We start from the raw sequence: 24,294 nt of genomic DNA on the forward strand, positions 1-24,294 counted from the left end.
ACAGGGCATTGGTGAGGCCACACCTGGAGTATTGTGTACAGTTCCGGTCTCCTTACTTAAGGAAAGACATACTTGCCTTAGAGGGAGTGCAACGAAGGTTCACTAGACTGGTTCCTGGGATGAGGGGATTGATTGCCTTATGAGGAGAGATTGAGTAGACTAGGCCTATATTTCTCAGAGTTTAGACGAATGAGTGGTGATCTAATTGAAACATATAAAATTCTTAAGGGACTTGACATTGTTAATGCTGGGGAAATGTTTCCCCTGGCTGGGGAATCTAGAACACGAGGTCACAGTCTCAGAATAAGAGTTAGGCCATTTAGGACTGAGATAAGGAGAAATTTCTCCACACAGAGGGTTGTGAATCTTTGGAATTCTCTACCCCAGAGAGCTGTGGATGCTCAGTCATTGAGTATATTGAAGTCAGAGGTCGATAAATTTTTGGGAATTAAGGGAATTAAGGGATATGGGGATAGTGCGGGAAGGTGGAATTGAGGTAGAAGATCAGCCATGATCTTGATGAATGGCGGAGCAGGCTCAAAGGGCCAAATGGCCTACTGCAGCTCTTATTTCTTATGTTTTTATGCTCTTATGTTCAAATGCATAAGCTGTCTACCCCATTAAAATTTAAAATGGCATCTGTTGTGCCCAGCAGTCCTATGGTGCAAATCATATAGCCTTAGATCCTTTCCCTTACTCTCCTCAGCACATGCAGTAACAGCATCTCACTTGTGCCAGCAGTTTAGATATAATAATGACATAAGCTGTTGTCTATTATATGACCAGATGTTTTAGCCTCTGGCCATATAATAGACAAACAGTGCATCTCCTTAATCAATGAGATTAAAGGATTGAGAAATAAACAGAGGAAGGACTGAGAAGGAGGGTGAATTAGAGTGGGTGAATTCAATGTCAAATCAGGTACAGAAAGGAAAAGAAAGATTAGATTAAGAGAGAGAGGAGAAAAAAACGAGACAGAAAGGAAAAGTAAGAAAAAAAAATTAAAATATGACATTTTAAAAATCTCCTAAAACAATTCACAATCTGAAGGAATGAGACTCCACGCTTATAATTGTTCACTTTTTGGCAAGAGAGGTTGAGTGACAATCATTAACAATTATCACGTTGTTAAAAGGGTACTTATGCTGATAATTACTAGACTTACTTTTCTGTGGTGAGTTAAATGGGCAATTAATGTGCAAATGCAGCAACTTCATGAAAATTACGGAGCATTTATGCGCGAGATGCCGTTTTCACGAAGCTAATGATGGAACGGTGCAAATCAGCCATCAACTTGTGGCGATTTGCAATTCACGGGGTATCTCTCCCTCGCCACAAGTTACTGACCGATTTGTGCATTAATAACGCCATGTGTCATTCAGACACCGTTATTTTTTTGGCAAAATCTGGCCCGTAATGTTTTCAATTTGTAGTATTCAGTATTTTCAGGACTTTGATTGATATTGCAGGGTGACTCTGGAGGACCATTATCTTGTCAGGAAAAAGTTGGTGGACGATGGTTTCTGACTGGCATTGTTAGCTGGGGTCATGGATGTGGAAGACAAAATTTTCCTGGAGTCTATACAAGAGTGTCAAAGTTTGCCACATGGATCCAGCAGCATGTGTCTGCTTTGCCAATTACCGATGATTTTACATAGTTAAAAATTTGGATGATATAATGGAATTTTATGTTGTACATATTTACATTACAGAGGATTACATATTTATCAAAGTGATGATAAGGTAAACCTAACTCTTTTTAATTATGCTATTTATACAAGAACAAAATTTACAAAATTACAACAGATTGTGAAAATTATTAATATGACATTGTATTTATTTAAGTAACTGATATAATATGCAAAAGCAGAGCGGTAAATCTAAAGCCAGTTTATCTACCTTAATATGGTTGTTTACAACACAGAGGTTACAATAACTTTAAGAGTTATTGCTATAAAATGAATAAATGTTGTTTTATGAGAATTTAAAAATAATACGTTAACACAAGATCCAGAAACTGACTGACTCACCTTTTTTTTTGACTATCATCATAAATATTCTGGGGAGAAAACTCTAGATACAATGGCAGCCAAATTGCACAAAGTTTACTGTGCCTGCTGGAGGCAATTTCTGGCCACAGGTATTTACACCTTGTCAGGAAGGATAAATGTAATACAATTTATAGTATTTACCTTGACTTTGAAAAAAAAATCCCCTTAAATGCAGTTTGGTGACTGAGTTGTGGCTCATTATATTTGAGGAAATCTCATTTTATTAGACAATAGAAAGCAGAAGAGTGACTAGAAATTGATAATCTCATGTTGGGGGGAATAATGACTAGTGGAGTCTTCAAAGATCAGATAATCTTCATCATGGGCCCAAGTGAAAATATTACAATCACATTTCATTTCATATTGATTTACAGAGGACATGCCAGGTCAACAGTAGAAAATGGTCATGTCTTTACAAATGAAATTAAACAGAATTGGCTAAGTTGCAAAAGAATTATAGATAGTTTCACAGTGGAGAATTTATCAAAGCTCTCTGCTGGGCATGATGTAGTATGTTTACAGTATACTTTTATATCATGTCAAAAAATATATTCACTTATCCATGACCTTGCTCAAGGATAAAATTAATAAAACGAGGAGACTAGGCCTATATTCTCTAGAGTTTAGAAGAATGAGAGGTGATCTCATTGAAACATACAAAATTCTTACAGGGCTTGACAGGGTAGATGCAGGGAGGATGTTTCCCCTGGCTGGAGAGTCTAGAACCAGGGGTCACAGTCTCAGAATAAGGGGTTGGCCATTTAGGACTGAGATGAGGAGAAATTTCTTCACTCAGAAGGTGGTGAATCTTTGGAATTCTCTACCCCAGAGGGCTGTGGAGGCTCAGTCATTGAGTATATTCAAGACAGAGATCGATAGATTTTTGTATATTAAGGGAATCAAAGGATATGGGGATAGTGCAGGAAAGTGGGGATGAGGAAGCAGATCAGCCATGATCTTATTGAATGGCGGAGCAAGCTCGAAGGGCCAAATGGCCTACTCCTGCTACTATTTCTTATGTTCTTATGTAAGTAAATAGTAGCAGGTAGATGCAACGACTTACATTTCTATGGTGCTCATCTGGCACAGAAAGCCATCTCAGAGTGCTCTATAATGTGGTGGGTAATGAGTGGACACTGAGCAGAAGGAAGAGAGGCAAAAGAGGCATTGGGATGAGGCAAAAGGAGGAGAAGAGTCTTTGTGAGGCTTTTAATAACAAGGAAGAAAGTGACAAGGCAGAGGTCCTTAGGGAGGGAGTTCCAGAGCATGGAGCATAGTGGTTGAAGCAGCAGCTACTAAATGTGGAGGTCCTCTGATTCTTGTTCCCTGCTTCCTCTAGCAGGGAACAAGAAATGGCTGAAGGAGCAGCCACTGATGGTGAAACAAAAGGAGTGGGAGAAGAAGTATGGCAATATTGGAGGAACAGAAGGTGCCTGAAGGGACATATTACTGGTCAAGATCACAGATGTTTGGAAAAAGAGATGATGGATATGAAGATGAGGATGATGATCTTGAAGTCACCGTTAAAAGAGGTAAAATATTGAAGATAAAGAAATAAATGTACCATTCATACCATACTTGCATAAATAGATAAAAAATATATTGGGTGAGAGTGATTGCCCTTGACATTAAGGCAGCATTTGGCCGAGTGTAGTACCAAGGAGCCCTAGTAAAGCTGAAGTCAATAGGGATCAGAGAGAAAACTCTCCAGTGGCTGGAGTCACACCTGGCACAAAGGAAGATGGTTATGGTTGTTGGAGGACAATCATCGCAGGCTTGGGACATCACAGCAGGAGCTCCTCAGGGCTGCATCCTAAGCCCAACTATTCTACGCTATTTAGTAAGAATTGAAGCAGTTGCTGATGATTGCACATTGTTCAACTCCATTCACAATTCCTCAGATAATGAAGCAGTATGCCTGCATGCAGCAAGACCAGGACAACATTCAGGCAAATTATGTGCCATACAAGTGCCAGGTAAAATGACCATCTCCAACACGAGAGAGCCTAACCAGTTCCCTTTGATATTTAATGGCATTGCTATTTTGGCTATTTGAATTATTTGTCACAGAGCTTTGCGACTTATTCCAAAGATATTGTTTATAGATACAAGTAAATGTGAAAATGGTAGGTCAAACCTGAATAGTAATGGGAACCCATTCTCTACCTTAATTGTGCTTCAGAAAATAGTAAGGCCGCAATTTTGCCGACCGAGGTGGGCCCGGGGCGGCCGGGGTTGGTGTCGCGGCCCCAGCCCGCTGCCTACTGCAGCCCGCACTCTCCAAGCGATTTTTCGTTGATTGGGCTTGTTAAGCCCGCCCTGTGGGGTTCCTGGACAATTAATAGGAAGCGGGTCTGATGACTTCATTTGATGACGCGTCATCAGCCGGTTTCCTTAAAGGGGCCATGTCCAAATTGATCTCAACAGTTCTGCTGTCAGTGTTCTACAGCATTGAGGTGCTGCAAACACTGACCGGTACTGCACAGAGGTGCACGGCTGCACCCAGACTCTCCCATGACTCCCTCCATATGCTTATAGAGGGAGGCACAGCACGCAGGGAGGTTCTCTTCCCTTCTCATAGATGGAAGAGACCTCCCTAGGAGATCAACGTAGCCTAGTTGCACATTGTACAGGAGGGCACAAGCAGGGATGTCGTCCGGAGAACCAGGCTGCAGTGGCGCAAATCTTTCAATGATCTGAGCAGATCACAAAACGTTACTGCCAAGTCACACTAAACCTCATCCTGCTGTCCCACTCATCACATCCACATCACTCTGCCTTCCCTACCCTACTCCTGCACATCTTTACTCACACCAACTTACCTTGCACCTCCACCCATCCCTCTCTGTCTACATTATCACTTCCCCATCTCACTAGCCACCCCTCACACTCACCCTCAACCTACTGCAAGCATACAAACTAACAACTCACAAGTGTAGGCACTTGGGTGGTTTAGCCAATGTTCATGTGAAGTTTCTGTTAATGTGCTGTCAAACATTGAAATCTATATTTTCAACACTTTAGCTTATTGGACAGATCTGTGCTCACCTTTGGAAGTGTCTTAGTGAGTTACAGTGAATGTTGAGGCATAACTCCCCCCCCCCAACTGTGATCAGTGTGAAAGGAATGGCTTGGACATTGTAGGGATGCTTTATGGTGCTGGTGTGGGGTGGTGTCAACCTGGCGCATCATGTGGCAGCCAGGGTGTACAGCATCAAGTGAAGTAAATCTGGCCATGGTGATGCCATCGCTGGCCTCCCGGGCAGCAATGTTGTCAGGGGCTGATGCCCTGTGTCCTGTGCAGCATCAGGTGATTGTGGAGAAGGTTGGTATTGTTGTTGGTGATGTTGGTTTTGGGGCTGATCGTGGAGGGATTCAGATGGACCAAGGTGAGATTTTTTCAAGGGCACCGATGTTGCTGGAATAGATGGCAGCTGAAGTGGAGATGACAGAAGCGATCTGTCAATGGTGAGAGAGCTTGCTCCAAGGAGGTGACAGTGGATAGAGAGTTTACTCCAAACACTTCCAAACTGCATACAGCTCAAAAGTGTCTTCCAAGTCCTGAAGGCTCAAGCTTCTGACATTGGAATGTGAACCGCTGTGAAATGGTAGCTTTCATACCACTTTTGCAGCGGTCACCTATTCACAGCAATGGGGAGACATAGAGAACCTGACCTACTTACCTGACGTGATCTCCGAACAACGTGAACCTTGTAAAAAAAAGTGGTAAAATAGAAATAGGCTGGCAAAATAGTAGTTAACAAGCTTTTAACAAGCATTTAACTATCTTAAATGTCTCCCCCGCTGCTTGGTGTTGGGTCTGTTCTGAAATCGCAGACCCGACACTTTGGAAACTTACATGGAGGCGGATTCAGAGCGGGCTCCCAACCCGCTGTCAATCATTTCGATTTTGACAGCGGACCCGCTTCCGAACCCGCACTCTGAGCGCCGGCAAAATTTTTCATTTTGGCTTAGTTCAGGTGATTTTGATTTTGATATACCCTTCCCTTTGAAGTATCACCTATATGTGCAATACCAAACATTTGAACCACCTCCATATTTTGTGGGCTATTGCTGTCATTGGACTGGAAGAAAATAACAGTCAAATTGATGGTGCTTTTGCTGATTGATTGATGTTGTTTTGATATGCCAGCCTGATCCAACAATCTCTATGCTGACCTAATTTCTATGTATCTGAAGTTTCAGTGGTGGTCTGATAAACTTATAAGCTGTATTTGTATTAGAAATTACTTTTCCTCCAGTTATTTCCGTGAAGGGGTGGAGTTAATTAAATATGATTGTCTGTATTAGGAAGGTAAACAATTTGCTTAGTTCTGTGAAGATGAGTAGCATTTTCAAGTAACGCTCAAAATGCTCTCCTTGCCAATACCTATAGTAGTAACAATACCTTTTAAGGTAAGTAATACAGCACAAAAAAGTTGGATTCTGTCTATATTAACATTATTTCCTTGCATGTTCCAGTGTAATTGAGACGTGGAATCTGGGTGTTACACAGAAGTCCTTTTCATATATATAAGAAAGCAGATACAAGTATGCAATTTGCACCGATTTATTTCAGCATCACCCTGGCAGTGGTGGGAACATTGACTGGAGGGATCCGAAGCATTGCTTGTTCACATGCTGCCGATGCCATTTTTTCACATTGATCCAGAGTGATGCATGGCACTAGCCACGAGTGTGAAGGATGCTAGCCCAGGGGGAGAGAGAAAGTATGTTGTTGTGTGTGTGTGTGTGTGTGTGTACAAACATCAAATTGTTAGCTACACTCTGCGCCCCTTTCCTTTTCTTGCTATTTAAACAGTTAAAGTTATTGTAGCCCAGGTAAAATTGGCGCGGTTCTTTCAGTACATTATTTCACTGGTAGAACCCCTTCCCACAATTATTTTCACTGTCTGAATATACAGCTGCCAACAGCTCGCTTTCTGAGCAAGCGTTCAGCATTTGACTCTTCATTTGAGCTACTCACCCTGTTAAGTCTGTGTGTTATAGTGAGAATTACTACACAGACCACAAGAGTAAATTCAACAGGTCTTTACTGGTTGGAGGTCGGACTATACTGAATACAATATTATTACACTGTGCTTATATACTGGTGTGGTCACCACCGGTATTACGTATACAGCAGCCAAAGAAAGTAGTACCTTTCTTAAGGTGGACCAGGCTTAAGTTCTCTTAAGGTGGAACAGGTTACATACACCACACACCCAGTGCTCCATGGGCTGACATTGCCTGTGGGGGTGTAATTGGGAAGTTACACCTGGAAATTACGCCCATTTTGCCGATGTCTAATTACACCCAAATTTACTGCAATCTCATTACCATAATGGAAATATGGACGTAAATAAGTGGAAATCAGTGTAAGCAATCAGGGCTCAAGGACAGGGCCGAATTTACACTTTTCAAGCATGAAAATTACCGGGCTGGATTTTGCCAGCCCTGGGGAGGCAGCTATGGAGGCGGGACTGCCGAGAAAATTGTGGAATCTGGGGGCGGGCGCCCAACCCGCCCCCAACCTACCTCCGTGCCATCTTGCCAGGAGGCGGGAAGCTGTCCCACACCAGGTCCCGTCTCCTTGGAAGCGGGAAGGGATTACAGCCACTTAACTGCCTGTTAACAGGTAGTTAACAGGTAGATAAGAGGATTATCCCTATTTTGCCCACACAAGTACGGGCTTCCCGAATGCTCTGAAACCCGCCAGGGTCACCGAGGCGAGTAGTGAGTCTGCGGGGGTTGGAGGGGTCCAAAAGTGTGCTATGAAGGTGAGTGATGGGTGCAAGTGTGGAGTGGTGAGTATATGAGGTAAGTGGAAAGTGTTAGAAAAAGTGTACTTACCTTTGTTTTTTCCTGCAGGCTTCAATTGGTGTGTATGCGGAGAGTCTCACACCTCCACGGTAGAGATGACAGATGGTTGCTGCATTCTCCAATGCAACAACCATCTAATTTCTGCTAAATAAAGAGGTTTGATGACTCTTGAATTCAAGAACTCATCAAACTACAGAGAATGTCAGTGTTTGGCAGTTTCACAGAGCTGTCAAACGATGACAAGTCATCTGTCAAAAATTTTTGACAGATGAAATGTCATATGCTTACATTCTCTGTAAACGGCTTTCCCTTAATTGGCGGGCTTAACAAGGTCAATCAAGGGAAAATAGCGTGGGTTGGCCAGAAGTTGATGGAGGCGGGACTGAAACCCGACAAGTGGGAGTCCCGCCTCTAAAAGCTCCCCATTGGCAAAATCCAGCCCTAAGTTTCAAGCCATCTAACCATCATTCAGGCACATTAGGCACAGCATGTTTAAGAACATGCAATCATGTCAGCGTTTCAATGTTTAATGTGACATACTGATGCATTAAAAGGAACAAAAAATACAATGCAGGTCTCAGTGAGGATTAATTAAAATTTAACTCAAAAAATCGGACTAAAACATCAGAAAAATGACTGTTTCCTGATGCACTTAGAACTCGGCTTATTTTTTTACACCTGTTTTGAAATAGCGTGGAAAATCATGTGTACGGCTCTTTCGCCTGGGGGACCGAGGCATTTTGATCAGCCGAGAGCATAAAAGAGCAAGAAAATTGGGGCGAGCGTAAACACACGTGCAACACACATGCACCCGAATTTCCTCGATCCTGCATTTTGCTTTACGGGTGTCTTGGCACAAATGCACAAGGAATTCCACCCCCACATGTCTGTGATTCTGGCAACTTAAAAAAAAAAATCCCACAGTACTTTGCCAGTTATTTTTGCAGCTGAGGCCAGAGAATCGGCCAGACCTGGACATAAAAAAACAGAAAATGCTGGAAATACTCAGCAGGTCAGGCAGCATGTGTAGACAGAGAAACAGAGGTAACGTTTCAGGTCGGTGAACTTTGTTTCTTTCTCCACAGATGCTGCCAGACTTGCTGAGTATTTTCTGTTTTTATTTCAGATTTGCAGCATCCACAGTATTTCGCTTTTTGCTTCAGCTCTATTTGTGAAGATGTGGAGCACCAATGACACTTGTAAGTGGACCCTGGATTCGCAGCAGGGCTCAGCTCTCAGGGCGGTGCAGTTTCCCCTCAGGACACGTGTCCTCTGCTCTCGGTCAGGTTCCTGTGCAGTTGCTGGCTTGTGCAATTGCTGCCCGCTTTCTGCTGGTGTCGCAGTGCAGATTTGTTCCGCTACTTGTGACACTCAGCAGGAGCCGAGAGGGGGGCAAGGCGCTTCTTGGATCGTGGGCTCTGAGCGCTATTGCAAAAGTTGGTGGCAAGAGCACCGAGGCGAAAATCTTTGCAGACAAAGTAGGATCGGGGTTAGTTTTGTTCAATTTGCAGAATCTGGAGGGGTGTGGAAGTGAGCTGATCCCGAGCAGATTCTGTTTTTAACGAAGTAGGGCGATGTTAACTTTTTCAAAGCAGAGGATCTGTGAGGTCTTCAGTATTTCAGAAGCAGCCGCTCACCAACAGAAACAGACAACATCCACCACCGGCCAGGTAAGGTGACCTCTCCCGGAAACGTAAACCATTTGAATTTTAACAATCATACTGGAATGATCAAATCGAAGTACTTTAAAAAAAAACAGAAATTGCATTTTTAAACAATCTTATCAACTGTAAAATACTTCTTAAATATTGTTGAAATTTTGTTGGTATGTTTTAATTCTCAATTTCTTGTAAGCAACAATTCAGTTTCTCTTTTAGATTCAGTAGTCCATAAAATTATATTGAAAAGAGGCATTTTCCTTGTCAAGTATAATTTAATTATGTTTAAAATACCGATTTAACAATAGGTAAAAGGGATCATGTATTTCCATTCTGCATTTAGTTATTAATCGTTAATTGTGCAATTTAGACTCGGCATGACACATTTCCGAGGTTAAGAATTGGTAGATCATTTTCTAACAACCCAGAAATAAGCCACCCATAACAAAATAATTTCCCTATCACAAAACATATTCTCTAATGGTGCAAAGTGCTTGATGCAAATACTTTGTTTTTCTTATTGCAGATGATAAGAATCAAATCCCACACTCGAATGCTCAATTTAAAACCCAAAATATTGGCAAGCTATAAAACTTGCATTTGATATAAACATTTGTCATTATTTGTATAGAAATAAAAAGAAACAAATGTTTCTTTAGCAGTTTCTAATTAGTTCAAATATATTGTCTCAGGAACAAAATATTGATTTGATTCATGATGGACAGAGTTACAAAACAGCCGAAACAAAAGTCAAAGTGTTTGAATCACCGCCTACTTGTCAGCATGACACAGTTATCAGAGAGACTCCAGTGTACTTTAGGTGATTGGATTCTTTTTCTACTTTTTTTCTTCAGAAATATCCGATTGCAGAGAGCAACAAAGAAAGCTTGCCTTCTGATCAGTGTCTCAATCTCTCATCAGCCCATTCAGTTGGTCCATTAGCTCTCAAAGCCTACCTCTGCCCTCTGAAGCTCTCCTCCCACAGGCTGGCAAGAAGTGAACCCTGCAGAAGATGGATCCTTGGCTCCCTGCCCGTAATCCCTCTAACCGCAGCAACAATCATTGTGGTTCTTTGTTACTGTTTGTGTAAGTTTAAATCCTGCATTTTGATGACATAAATTAGAAGTCAAACAGCTACTGTCTAGGCTGGTTGACAGTGCAGTAAATGATCAGCTTGAGTGCCCTTTTCAAAAAGTTAGCAGAAGTTCCATGTAGATGCTATCTGCAGAATGTGGATGTAAGATGTGATTGTTCTCCCTTGCAGCGCCTGCCATCTCTATTTTCTACCTGAGTGGAAGTCTAGAAATCTCTAACCTCACCTACACCAATGAATTAGGAGACCCACGCTCACAGCAGTTTATTTCACAAGCACAAGCAGTCCAAAATTATGTGAGTTTCAAGCTATTTTTTATATTATCATTTGATCAGTGGGAAGTGCAACTATAGGAATATAAGGAACTTATGTCACCATAGTGCTATTATCCATAGACTGATTTTATTGACTACTGTCACTTAGCGGGCAAGAAAATGATTCTAAATCTGAGTACACGCAATTTAAAATAAAAAGGTTACAGTTTTATTGCTTTAGAGGGCATTTCAGTGTGTTTTGCACAGAATTATTATTTTTGCCCACAATCACAGTGTTATAAGTTAGCATAGTCATTAGGGTCAGACTGACATGCCAGAGATGCTATTCTGTCTGTCCTTGTAAAGCAAAATATGGGAACTTGGGTCAGTGTGTGAGGCTGAGGTTAGGAGGAGCAGTTAATCGAACTCCTCAAGCTGGCACAGTCTTAAAATAATAGTCCAATTAGAGAAACAATAGCAGTCACTTCAGTTTTCATTTGATTTTCCTGTAAAAGTACTTTTTAACAACAATAAATATAAAGTTACACAATTACGGTAGAAGTAGCAATTCAGCCACTTGGCCAAAGAGCTCTTTTAAGCCCTGAGTACAAAGTGCCACATAAACATTACAAGAACTGTCAGTGCCAAATTCAGTAACTGCGAGGAATAAAAAGTTATGCTGTATACAGTTTGGCCACGAAAGAGATTTGAATACAGTTTGAAAATACTTTAAGGTTAATTTGATAGTTGCAATTTGCTACGTAAGTATGTCACAGGGTAGTGTCCTAGCAAATCCCGATCAGTAGCTCTGTTCAAACATATGCAAGTGGAGGAAAGTATGTGATGATCATTGGAAACACAGGTGAGTACTGCAAAGCAGTCACTTACTCATTTCTGCATTGTGAAATTTTTTGCTGCCCTGTAACTTTATTTGTGTCGGAACAGATTTGGACAATTACAAAGGAGCTTTTTGGATCCACTCTCAGTTTGGTTAAGACTATAGTGGGCACTGCAAACACAGTATTGGAGGTTTTTCTTTCAAATTTAGAAACCAAGGTGAAGGTCCAGAGCAGGACTCCAAAGTAGAAAAAGGTAAAATGCAAGACAAGGTAAATTGGGAAGTGGAGATTAGGTAATGTGAAGCCTGGGTTTCAAAAGCATGTAAATTGTAGGAGGGAAAGACTGAAGGCAGTGAGGAGCTCCACAGTTTTAGGTACGGGGAAAGAATAAGTTAGAATAGGAGACTGCACCAGATGTAAATCTGGTATTATCGTGGTTAAGATATTCAAATTACAAAATTTTCGACAAAGAGTCTAGGCCCATTGCTGCCTGGCATTGAAAAACTAACCATGGAACTTTTGTTTGGTGACACAGTTTTCAGAGACTGAGTATCCCATCACAGAAAGATGCACAAGTATTCTGATGTCATTATATATCTTCACACTGAGAGCTCTGTTACATTCTGTGATGAAACCAAATGCAGCAAAAATCAACCAGTTCGGGTGGACTTACTGAATACACAGTTTTGGCCAACTTAGACACTTAGTATTTGGGTTTGCCTTATCTTATGAGAAAACACAGTGGCTGTAGAAGTAATGTTGAAACTATCAGCGCTCACCTTTATTAAAGCATAAATTGGACAGCAACTTCTGGCAACCGCACATGTGCAGTTAAACGCGGAAATCCAAAAGTTGCCCTGCTCCTCCAGAAACTGCACTGTACTCGCTGAGAGACTCAGCAACATGGAATGTTGTGAAGTTGCTGTACTTAACTGATATATATACCCACTAAACACACCAGAAAAAGTTAGGGCTTGTCCATTCCAGTGTAAGTAAATTTACATGATGTGGTGAGTCTTAATTACTGCTCAACAACCACTCTGGCATTGAAAATTAACTTTCACAATTGTGGAGTCTCATTCCTTCAGATTTTAATTATTGTTGGAGATGTAATAAAATAAAAAAATAGAAATAAAAATGTTTTTTTAATTGTTTCTATCTGTCTCTTTTATCTTTCTCTCTCTTAATCCAGTCTTTCTTTCCCTCTCTTTATTTTGCTTTCTGTACCTGACTTGACATTGAATTAAATATTCTAACTGACACTGGCTGGTTCAGACGCTCCGCTGCTCATTAACGATTGTTCAATCTAATTGGTTAAGGAGATACACAGTTGTTTGGCCTGTTCACACAGGGCCCAGATCCCCTGTAGAGGGCGCTGCCCCAAAATGGCTTTCTAATCACAGCAAGTTCCAGTGCAAAACGCCACAGAAAGTCTGTGGGTAAGTGGAAGTGTAATGACTGGCTGGCGCCGTTCATTCGCTGCTGAGAGCCAAATTCAGGCCAGTGACACTCATTGTGACAAAATGGCTCTCTGTGCATGCGAGGATTACCATTTCCCCTATAATAAAAACAGAAAATGCTGTAAATACTCAGCAGGTCAGGCAGTATCTGTGGAGAGAGAAACAGAGTTAACGTTTCAGGTCGATGACCCTTCGCCGACCCTTCATCGGCCTGAAACGTTAACTCTGTTTCTCTCTCCACAGATGCTGCCTGACCTGCTGAGTATTTCCAGCATTTTCTGTTTTTATTTCAGATTTCCAACATTCGCAGTATTTTGCTTTTGTTTTTTTTTATCATTTCCCCTGTCCAGCTATAACTTTCCATGATATTTTTTTACCTAGTGTACAAGCAACTGCCAGCTAATTGGAGTCAGATTGGGAAATTAGTGTTTTTGTATTGATTCTTAAATTTAGAAATAATTTTATTTCTTGGGAGTGTGTCTAATTATTGATGGTTGCACGGGGGCAGTAATATCCAATTGCACTTATACTGTTGGTGTATTTTTTTAAGAAAAACTTTCTCTGATAACATTGTGAAAAAGATGATATTAAGCCTTGTGGTAAGTATGCAGAAGGAAGATATTCAGTCACATGGTGGCCATTTGTCTGCCCATGGCATGAGTGTCCAAAGGGAATGTTAGGCTAGTCAAAATACTCATGCATTTCAGTGTACCCATGGTTCTGATGATAGAGAAACTCTTTTATGTGAAGGATTGTGGTGTTCCACCATTAGGACTCTTTGTGACTCCAAGGTTGCACCTGTACAGACCAGCAGGGCTATGGCATGTTACATGTTTATCTTAATTTGTCCTGTTAATTTATTACAGGTGAGATCATTTGTGCTTTTTAGTAAATTAAATTGCAGTCATTGTTATAAAGGGTTAGCTCCAGAGCCCTCACCCAACTATTTTGCTGCATTTGTATTCTTTGGAAACCTGGAAATAAACACTATATCTCCTTGAAATTAGTTTTGCTGCATCTTTATTGATTGGAAAGACATTTTCTGGGGCTAGTGAGGCTGAGTGATGCTAGCCCAGGTGGTTTGGTTAATTAAGAAATGCTTTAAATTGGAAGTAGGAGATAGTGTGGTTCTGGTATAGTCAGAATTTAGCTTGAAGATTACCAGAGGAACAGCACCTCATCTTCCAATTAGACACTTTACAGCCTTCCGGACTCAATATCGAGTTCAACAATTTCAGATCATAACCTCGGCCCCTATTATATTTTTATATATTTTTTATCTACACCTTTGGTTTGTGCCTTTTCCTTTTTTTCTCTCCCACATGGCAGCTGTCTCTCATTCTGCCAGTGCATTTCACACTTCATCTAGAGCCATCTTTTGTCTCTTTACCTGTCCTATTACCATCTTGTCTCGTCTTGAATATCTCTTAATGTCTCTTCACCTCTCAGACCTTCCCTTTTGTTCTTTCATCCCCTCCCCCATTTCCCAGCCCCCAGACTGGCCTTTTAATCTGTTTCATTTCCTGCTTTTTTCTCAGTTCTGAAGAAGGGTTTTGACCTGAAACATTAACTCTGTTTCTCTCTCCATGGATGTTGCCTGGCCTGCTGAGTTTTTCCAGCGTTTCCTGTTGTTATTATAGAGGATTTGATGACTGCTTTACTAAAAAGCTTCAAGAACCTTTCAATTACATTATCATAGCTTAACTTGAAGTCATCTTACGTGACTGCAGATGAGATAGCAGGAATATAGGAAACTACAAGACTGGAAAAGACTCTGCAGTCCCATCTGATTGGTCCCAAAAACTAACATTCCTCAAATACACACTCCTGAATATCTATCCAATTCTTGCTTAAATTTTTCTCCATTATCTGCCTCCACAGGCTCCAGGGGCAGTCCATTCCAAATATTCACCACTGTATGAGGAAAGCAATTAAATATAGACTGTCCATCTTCCCTTTTCTGAGCTTGATCTGTGTCATCTGGTTGTAGAGTTTGAGACAATCAAATATGTTACAGAAACATAGGAACAGGAGTAGGCCATTCAGCCCCTTGAGCCTGTTCTACCATTTAATTAGATCATGGCTGATTTGTACCTCAATTTCATTTACCTGCCTTTGCTCCATACCCTTACCAAACAAAAAAATCTATCGATATCAGCCTTGAAAATTTCAATTCATCAGTATCCACAGCCTTTTGGAAAAGAGAGTTTCAGATTTCCACTACACTTTGTGTGGAAAAAATGCTTTCATTTATTGCCGTTCAATTTATCTGTTCCTTCAATGATCCTAAATAATATCTTTTTTGCGCCTTCTCGTCTCCAGAGTAAAATCTCAAAATCTTCCACCTTTCCTCATGGCTCAGATGCCCTAAGCTAGGTATCAGTTTGGTTGCTCTTTTCTGCACTGCCTGTATATCCTTATGGTAGTACAGTGAACAAAATTGTACAAAGCACTCCAGGGATGCCTGTATGTCATGTCTTCCCTTTCCCAGTCTCATATTGTTCACTTTAAATGTCATTTCTATTAAGCTGCTTAATTTATGCTAAAGCATAGGTAATTGCCAAACAGTACTGGACTCTGCAGCTTGCAGTTAGATATCCTACTGCTCTCTGAGGTGGAGTGAAAGTTGGTATTGTTGGAGCCACTTTAGAAATCCTTTAAGGATCTTCCTGTTCTGCTGAGCTCTTGGAAAATCCTTCATTATAGTTGGATTCTCAGTGATATTGGAAACAATGATTTCACTGCTGGTATAGTTACAAACATTTCCTCCATGTTCTAATCCAAAAAGCAACTTCAAAAAAACAAAATGTCACACACAACCTAGTTAAAATCCAACCAAAAACATAACAAAAAAGCCTTTGTCCATTTAGCTGTCCTTCACATGCACATTACTGGTGAGATCCAGCACACCAACCAGAAAATCAGCCTTGGAGAGAAGGAAGCAGAAAGAGTTAAGAGAGTGGAAAATAAGCACAGACATTTGTTAGATCCGTGTGTTAATGGAGACACAGAATGCAGGAGTTGATTTAACAAGTGTTTACTGAACAAAGTCTGGAGGTGAACTAACAACACAAGACGCTACACAGGCTTATATACCCGAGTGGTCACTACTGGTACTACAGTATACAGGGGCTTCAAAAGCATAGTTCCTCTTAAAGGTACATACACTACAACATTTACAGCAGGGGAGACACAATTTTTACATTATTTTTTGTCTGTGAGCAATGCCAGGAGTTCAAGTAATAATCTACTTTATATTAAAAATGTTAGGTGTGCTCAGAATTCAATGCAGTATCTATTATGCGTATAGGCGGTGCTGTGATATCTCTTTTCAAGACACAATTGTCATGTAACGTTACGAAATTTTAAAATACCTGGAACAGAATGACCTGGAATTTGCGGTCAGAGGCATACCTCCAGAGTATGCCTCTGACCCGCTTAAAAATGTACGAACTTAGCATCAGGCTCCCAAGCTGCGGAGAGTTTGGGTCCTGGGTCTGCAGACGTACGCCTGCGTAAAGACCCACGGATCCCAGGGACGCAGACGGTTCGGAAGTGTCCCTGGGATCACGTGGGTCAGGTCGTCCAATCAGAAAGGAGGATTCCATTGCTGTCATTTCCGAACGGAATCCCCTAATGACAAGCAATGCAATGCTCAAATAATTAAAGAATTTACACAATTCTAATAAAAATAAATGCACTCATTTTCAAATTTAATTAAAAGTCCCTTCAATAATCAAATACAATGAAAATAAAACATTTTGTTTAATCCAGGCCAAAATTTGCATTAAGTAATTTTAAGTGTTTGTGCATTTTTTATTTTTAAACTTTTAATTTATGATTTTTACTAACCCTTATGCTGGTGAAAGCAGGCCCTATGCCTATTTTTACCAGCCGTAAGAGTTTCGTGGGCATTTGCTGGACAGTAGCCCAACTCTCCCCCAGCAAAAGTGATGTTACTTTTGGTTCGGTAGACCTGTAAAGATGTACCTCGACAGATCACAATTTTCAGGTTTTCGCGCATGCGGAAGCCCAGAACTTGCGGGCCATTCAGAAGCACCATCGGGAGCGCAAATCCCGGGCCAATATTTGAGTCTCCAGTGGGTTCCACGTCTGGCCACCAGTGGCTCTGTGTTTGTTTATTAGTCTACTGTTTCCCAAAGGTGTAGTAACTGGAATATCTTTATATTGCAAACTGTTAATTTCAAATTACATTTTTAGCACTCAATATCCTATTGAATTTCCTTTGAAGACGACCACTCGCTTTTCAAATCTGTCTACCCCACCACCGTGAGATTCGAAGGCCTTGCTACCAAATGCTACTGAAAGTCTCTGGCTGCCTTGCCCGATAACTCAGTGACGCAATATTAATGCCCATGATTTACACCCTTCCCACCGCGCCCGCCCCATGTAGATTAGGTAGCTGCTGTAAGAAGGAGAAACTTTACCCCCTATGATGAAATGAAACTGTGGCCATGATGGAAGCAAAGGAGTGTTAAGACAACCTCCCCCCCCTCACTGAGATGAAAGGTTGATGCTTGGTGGGGCAAAGTTTGAGTTACACCGCACCTTCCCAGGGACGTGTGACTTGTGACCTGTTTGAAGGAAGGGGAGTTTCTTCTCCACACAGAAATGATAACCTATAAAATCTGAAGGGGTGCGAAGTTTGTGGGATCAGGGAGGGGCCGCCATGAGTGGGCTTTCGGTGGTTTGCAGTGCATTTCTGGTTCACCTCCTTGCTGAAGATGGCAGAAACACCGGTGGTAGTTCCGTTGAGTCCCACCAAAAATAAAATTTGGCCTCTGATCTTTGGGGATACAGGTCCCAACGCTGACCTGGGCCCTCAGGTGGGCCCCACTTTGCCAGGATTGGGCAGGAGATTGACTGTTGTATTAAATTTCTGATAACATCAAGGTATGTGGTTGGGTGACTGGCATAAAATACATTAAAAACATCCAAAAACATGAACAGATTAAGTGACCGGGATATGAAATCAAAGATGGTTTTTAATTTGGATAAATTTAAGAAAGTAATATAAAATGAGGACATATATTAGTAAAGACGGAAAAGGAATCGTCTTTGTGTATAAACACGTTTACCCCATTTTTACGAGGTTTCCGTGGCTTGCCTACTAAAGTTACAGCGGACAAGCAGGAGAGCCCCTGCACACATTTACTTCTATGTGTTCAAGTTCCGCCGCCAGGATTTGGACACAAAGGGAGGGAAGTTCTAATACTCATCCACTGAAATGAAAGTGAAGGAGTGGAAGAACCTCTATGGAAAGTCACCCCCATTTTCTGCAGTGACACTCCAGTGCACTACTGAGGGAGTTCTGTATTTTTGGAAATGTCATTCTTTGGTTGTGAAATTAACTAGAAACTCTGGCCAGGACTTTCCTTACCTTGGCGGGTCAGGGCAGGCGATGTCGGTGGCGGGTCGCAGCCCCGCTGCTGGCTCCATCCCGCTGTCCAAAATGAATTTACGTTGATAGGGCTTGTTAAGCCCGCCCAGCGTGTTTCCCGGGCCAATTAGAAGAAGCGGGTCTGGTGACGTCATTCATGACTCGTCATCGGCCGGTTTCCTTAAAGGGACCATGGCCACCTTACTTTTGACATTTGTGCTGTCAGTTTTCTACAGCATTGAAGTGCTACAAACACTGACAATCACTGCACAGAGGTGCACGGCTGCACCCAGGTTCTCCCATGACTCCCTCCATATGCTTATGCTTATGGAGGGAGTCGCAGCACGCAGGGAGGTCCGCTTCCCTTCCGATGGGCGGATGACACCTCCCCAGGAGACCAAAACAGCCTGGTTGCACATTGCAGAGGAGGTCACAAGCAGGGATGTCGTCAGGAGGACCTGGGTGCAGTGGGGAAACCTTTCAATGATCTCATTAGATCACGAAACATTAGTAGAAAACCACACTCACCTTCATCCTGCTGTGCCTCTCATCACATCCCCATCACTCTGTCTTCCCCACCCTACTCCTGCACATCCTTACTCACAACAACTTACCTTGCACATCCACCCATCCCTCTTTCTCTATCTACATTATCTCATCCCCATCACACTAGCTACTCCTCACACTCACCCTCATCCTGGTGCAATCATACCAACTAACAACACACAAGGGTAGCCATTTGGGTATTTTATGCAATGTTCATGTAAATTTTCAGTTAATGTGCTGTCAAACATTGAAACCTTTATTTTCAACACTTTGCGCCCTTGGATAGATTTGTGTGCACCTTTGGAAGTGGCTTAGTGAGTTGCAGTGAATGGTGAGACATAACGGTACCCCCCTCAATGGTGGTGAGTGTGAAAGAAATGGCTTGGGCATTGTAGGGATACTTTATGTTGTTGGTGTTGGTTGGTGCCAACCTGGTGCATCATGTGGCAGCCAGGGTGTACAGCATCAGGTGAAGTAAATCTCCATGGTGAGGTCATCCCTGGTCTCCCGGGCAGCAATGTGCTCGGGTGCTGATGCCTTCTGTCCTGTGCAGCAGCAGTTGATTGCGGAGAAGGTTGGTGCTATTGTTGATGCTGCTGGTGTGCCTGGTGCTGCTGGTGTTGGGGTTAATCATGGTCAGATTCTGAGGACCAAGGTGATGGAATAGATGGCAGGTGAAGTAGAGATGACCGAAGCATTCTGTCAATGGTGAGAGAGTTCTTCCAATGAGGTGAGAGTGGATGGCGAGTGGAAAGCCTGCAGAATCTGTGCTGGAAATGGACTGAGAAACAGCTTGTGGCTGAGGAAAGTGATGATCTGTCAGGTGGGAGCTTTCACTGTACATTTAAAGCTGTCAGGTAATCAGCTGGAGCAATGGCCACTGAACTCCCACCTCAGGTTGACAGACGTGGTCCTCGAACAGCGTGGTTCTTGTGGCCATGAAGTTGAAGTTAAAAAGTAAGTTAAAAAAGCCTGTTAAGGGTCTGTTAAGTACATTTTAATGAGTTTAATTGGGTCACCCGCTGCTGCCCGTCGGGTCTGCTCAGCGCTGACAGACCTGACATTGGGAAAAGCGCGTTGCGGCGGGTTGACAATGGGATCCCAACCTGCTGTCAAAAAAAAACACTTTCCCACCCGACCCACCACTGATCCCGCCCTCTGACACCCCAGAAAATTCTGGCCTCTGTCTATTTAGGTGGATGTTAAAGGTAGGATTGGTATTTTAGAAGGATGAGGTCAAATGAGCTTCTTCATTGAGTAGAATGGGCCTATATTCTCTGGAGTTTAGAAGAATGAGAGGTGATCTTATTGAAATGTATAAAATTCTTAGAGGGCTTGACAGGGTAGATGCTGAGAGGCTGTTTCCCCTACTGGAGAGTCTAGAACTAAAGGTCATAGTCTCAGGATAAGGGGTCGGCCATTTAGGACTGAGATGAGGAGAAATTTCTTCACTCAGAAGGTGGTGAATCTTTGGAATTCTCTACCCCAGAGGGCTGTGGCGGCTCAGTCATTTAGTATATTCAAGACAGAGATCGATAGATTTTTGAATATTAAGGGAATCAAGGGATATGGGGATAGTGCAGGAAAGTGGGGATGAGGAAGAAGATCAGCCATGATCTTATTGAATGGCGGAGCAGGCTCAAAGGGCCAAATGGCCTACTCCTGCTCCTATTTCTTATATTCTTATGTAAGTAAATACAGGTAGACTACCCTTTATCCGGACTTCCGAAAACCGAAACCCTCTAAAAACCGAAGGTTTTTTCGTTCAGCGTAAGTCGTGCGTACGACTTACGCTGAACGAAAAAACCTTCGGTTTTTAGAGGGTTCCGGTTTCGGAAGTTCGGATAAAGGGTAAGTCGTGCGCACAACCCCCCGCCGACCCCCCCGCGGACCCCGCCGGCCCCGACAACCGCCGACCCCGCCAGCCCCAACAACCGCCGGCCCCGACAACCGCCGATCCCCCCCGCCGGCCCCGACAACCGCCGACCCCGCCAGCCCCGACAACCGCCGACCCCCCCCGCGTACCCCGCCGGCCCCGACAACCGCCGGCCCTGACAACCGCCAACCCCGCCAGCCCTGACAACCGCCGACCCCCCCCCCCCGCGTACCCCGCCGGCCCCGACAACCGCTGACCCCCCCCGCCGGCCCCGACAACCGCCGACCCCCCCCGCGGACCCCGCCGGCCCCGACCCCCGCCGACCCCGACTGACTTACGCTGAGCGTCAGCGTAAGTCGTGCGCACGACCCCCCGCCGACCCCCCCTTCCGAAATCCGAAATTCTCCTTTATCCGAAACTCGGCTGGTCCCGAGGTTTTCGGATAAAGGATAGTCTACCTGTAGTAGCAGGTAGATGCAACGACTTACATTTCTATTGTGGTCATCTGGTACAGAAAGCCATCTCAGAGTGCTCTATAATGTGGTGGGTAATGAGTGGACACTGAGCAGAAGGAAGAGAGGCAAAAGAGGCATTGGGATGAGGCAAAAGGAGGAGAAGAGTCTTTGTGAGGCTTTTAATAACAAGGAAGGAAGTGACAAGGCAGAGGTCCTTAGGGAGGGAGTTCCAGAGCATGGAGCATAGTGGTTGAAGCAGCAGCTACTAAATGTGGAGGTCCTCTGATTCTTGTTTCCTGCTTCCTCTAGCAGGGAACAAGAAATGGCTGAAGGAGCAGCCACTGATGGTGAAACAGAATGAGTGGGAGGAGAAGTATGGCAATATTGGAGGAACAGAAGGTGCCTGAAGGGACATATTACTGGTCAAGATCACAGATGTTTGGAAAAAGAGATGATGGATATGAAGATGAGGATGATGATCTTGAAGTCACCTTTAAAAGAGATTAAATTTCTTATCTTCTTATGTATGTTCTTAAGTTAATCTGAACCTATTTGAAATGTTAAAAAAGAACTTATTTTAATTAGAGGATAGATTAAAAATGAACATGATTCAGTTCTTTAAAATGATGATATTTTGATTGCCTCTCACAGAGATTGAATGCATTGGGTTGAGTTCATGATAGGGCAAAGTGAGCAAGGCTTAGCAAATGGCCAAATGGCCCTCTTTAATTCCATACTTTCTTATGCACTCTTCAACTGTTAGTTTTCAGAACTGTATGAGCCATCTATATTGGGAAAATATTACCTGAAGTCTGTCATCACTGCATTTAGGTGAGTACAAGAGTATTCTTAAATTCATTCATTTATATAATTCTGTTTCAAATTTGCTTTTATTAAAATTCAGCTTTATGTTAAGCAAAGCATAATCCATAATTAATTGATAATGTGCATGCGTTTTGTGTTAGAAATGATTAGTTTATGTTATATTGCTAAACATTTATACACAAAAAACTTTCTTAAATGAATTTGGTTATGTCTTAATTGTTCCTGTCTCCTTGGTCTACTTTCTCCAACAAAGCAGTATTTGTTCAGGCTAACAGAACATTAGTGTACTACAATCATTTAAAATCATTTGAAGGCTATCGAATCTGTAAGTGGTTCTTAATGAAATTAAAATTTGACACAGTAGCACATTGTTAAGGCTAGTACAATTTTCTTTGAGACTATAACATTTTAAATAGGCACTGCTCTCAGGAATAACTGACTTTTGGAAAAAAGACTGATTAAGGAATATCAAAGATAGCAGTTACTTTCCTTGTACTTGAACATTTTTTAGACAGTTTCTAACGTGCAATCTACAGAAATGATTTCTACGAAAATCATTAATACTCCAAGGATTAAATGTTAGGGGGCAGGTATGTTCAGAGAAGCACGGAGGCACAAACAGGGTGGGGGTGGGGGGGCCGTGAATGTCGGCCAGCAGCAGCCTGCAATATTAATCTAGAGGCAGGACTAACGGGTTAAGACACAGTGCAAGCTCCGATAAGTTTAAACAAATTTGCTGGAAATGGCCACAGGACCATCATTTCAATATTGAAAGCAGGCCTGCGCTCATTTCAGGCAAGCGCAAGGGCTGCCTAAAAAACTGGCTCTGATGAAATTAGCGGCAGCCCCAATGCGCGCACAAATTGGACACAGGCCGTCGGTATGGCAAATTTGTCCTCCTCGTTCCCGTTTTACGCCCATAAATTGGGCGTAACAGTATTGAATTTATGCCCCATTGGTGGGGCAGAATAGAGAGAGCTTTGTTCTGCGTTTATGTCGTGCTGTATCTAACTTGGGAGACTTTGATGCTGATACTGCATACAGAATGTAAGAGGAAGTGAATGATCCAAACAAATGCCAAAAAAGCATAAATTATGGTTCATGGGTTTTGAAATGTTATTTTAATTATAGTTATTGATACTTTGTATTGTATCATAAGGGGACATTTTGCAACGTTGTACGATAGATTACACTTGCAAGGCTGGCATTGATTTGGTTGGACATTCCTGGGATAGGTCATGTACCTACTCAATGCTGGGATCGTGCAGGCTGAGTTTATCTGATGGGACTTGGCTCTTGTCGCTCAAGGCTTTCAATGTCGCTGCTTCACCAGAAAAGCGCTCTCAGAACTTTGGCAACTTCTACAGTCTGACCTGCAAACTTCATCTAGGACAGGAACAGTTCTTTCTAATGCTGTTAAAGTCATGACTTGAGCATCTACGCAACCCGCTCCGCTGAAGCGGCCTTAGGTGACATCTGCAAGATTAATCAGTATGCAAAACACCAATGCATAAAGGTCACTGATGCCTTGTTTGGCAAGGCGAATTACTTCACCTCTTTTCTGTCCAATATTTGCTGGCAGCAGGAGAGGGTTCTGTGCTTTTTCCAGGATGGCTGGGTTCTCAAGACAGTAGAGTCTCATTGATGCAACTCGTGACCATATGGGCTCCTTTCACAAGAACCACTTGCATTTACACCACACCATTAACGTAGTAAAACGCCCCAAGGCACATCGCAGGAGCGCTATCAAACAAAATTTGACACCGAGCCACATAAGGAGATATTAGGACAGTTGATCAAAAGCTTGGTCAAAGAGGTAGGGTTCAAGGAATGTCTTAAAGGGAGGAGAGAGAAGTAGAGAGGAGAAGAGGGTTAGGGAGGGAATTCCAGACCTTGGGGCCTAGACAGCTGAAGGCACGCTTGCCATTGGTGGAATGATGAAAATTGGGGATGCGCAAGAGGTCAGAATTGGAGGATTGCAGAGATCTCGGAGGGTTGTAGAGTTGGAGGAGG

The 24,294-nt window shown here is 42.6% G+C and overlaps 2 protein-coding genes across 2 annotated transcripts in view; both read left to right on the forward strand.

Moving 5' to 3' along the window:
• tmprss7 (transmembrane serine protease 7) overlaps positions 1-1,776 on the forward strand; it is a 96,960-nt gene extending 95,184 nt beyond the window's left edge. Inside the window, exon 17 of the mRNA XM_086006896.1 lies at positions 1,470-1,776. Within this exon, the coding sequence (XP_085863022.1) occupies positions 1,470-1,658 (189 nt within the window). The 3' untranslated portion in view covers positions 1,659-1,776. The remainder of the gene's footprint in view (positions 1-1,469) is intronic.
• A 7,178-nt stretch (positions 1,777-8,954) lies between these two features.
• Positions 8,955-24,294, forward strand: part of LOC147107669 (suppressor of tumorigenicity 14 protein homolog) — a 91,514-nt gene continuing 76,174 nt past the window's right edge. Inside the window, exons 1-4 of the mRNA XM_086006895.1 lie at positions 8,955-9,544; positions 10,387-10,618; positions 10,797-10,921; positions 22,220-22,287. Of these exons, the coding sequence (XP_085863021.1) occupies positions 9,449-9,544; positions 10,387-10,618; positions 10,797-10,921; positions 22,220-22,287 (521 nt within the window). The 5' untranslated portion in view covers positions 8,955-9,448. The remainder of the gene's footprint in view (positions 9,545-10,386; positions 10,619-10,796; positions 10,922-22,219; positions 22,288-24,294) is intronic.

Source organism: Somniosus microcephalus, chromosome 14, assembly GCF_052327205.1.
Source record: "Somniosus microcephalus isolate GS21.2 chromosome 14, FLI_Smic_1.0, whole genome shotgun sequence".
NCBI lineage: Eukaryota > Metazoa > Chordata > Chondrichthyes > Squaliformes > Somniosidae > Somniosus > Somniosus microcephalus.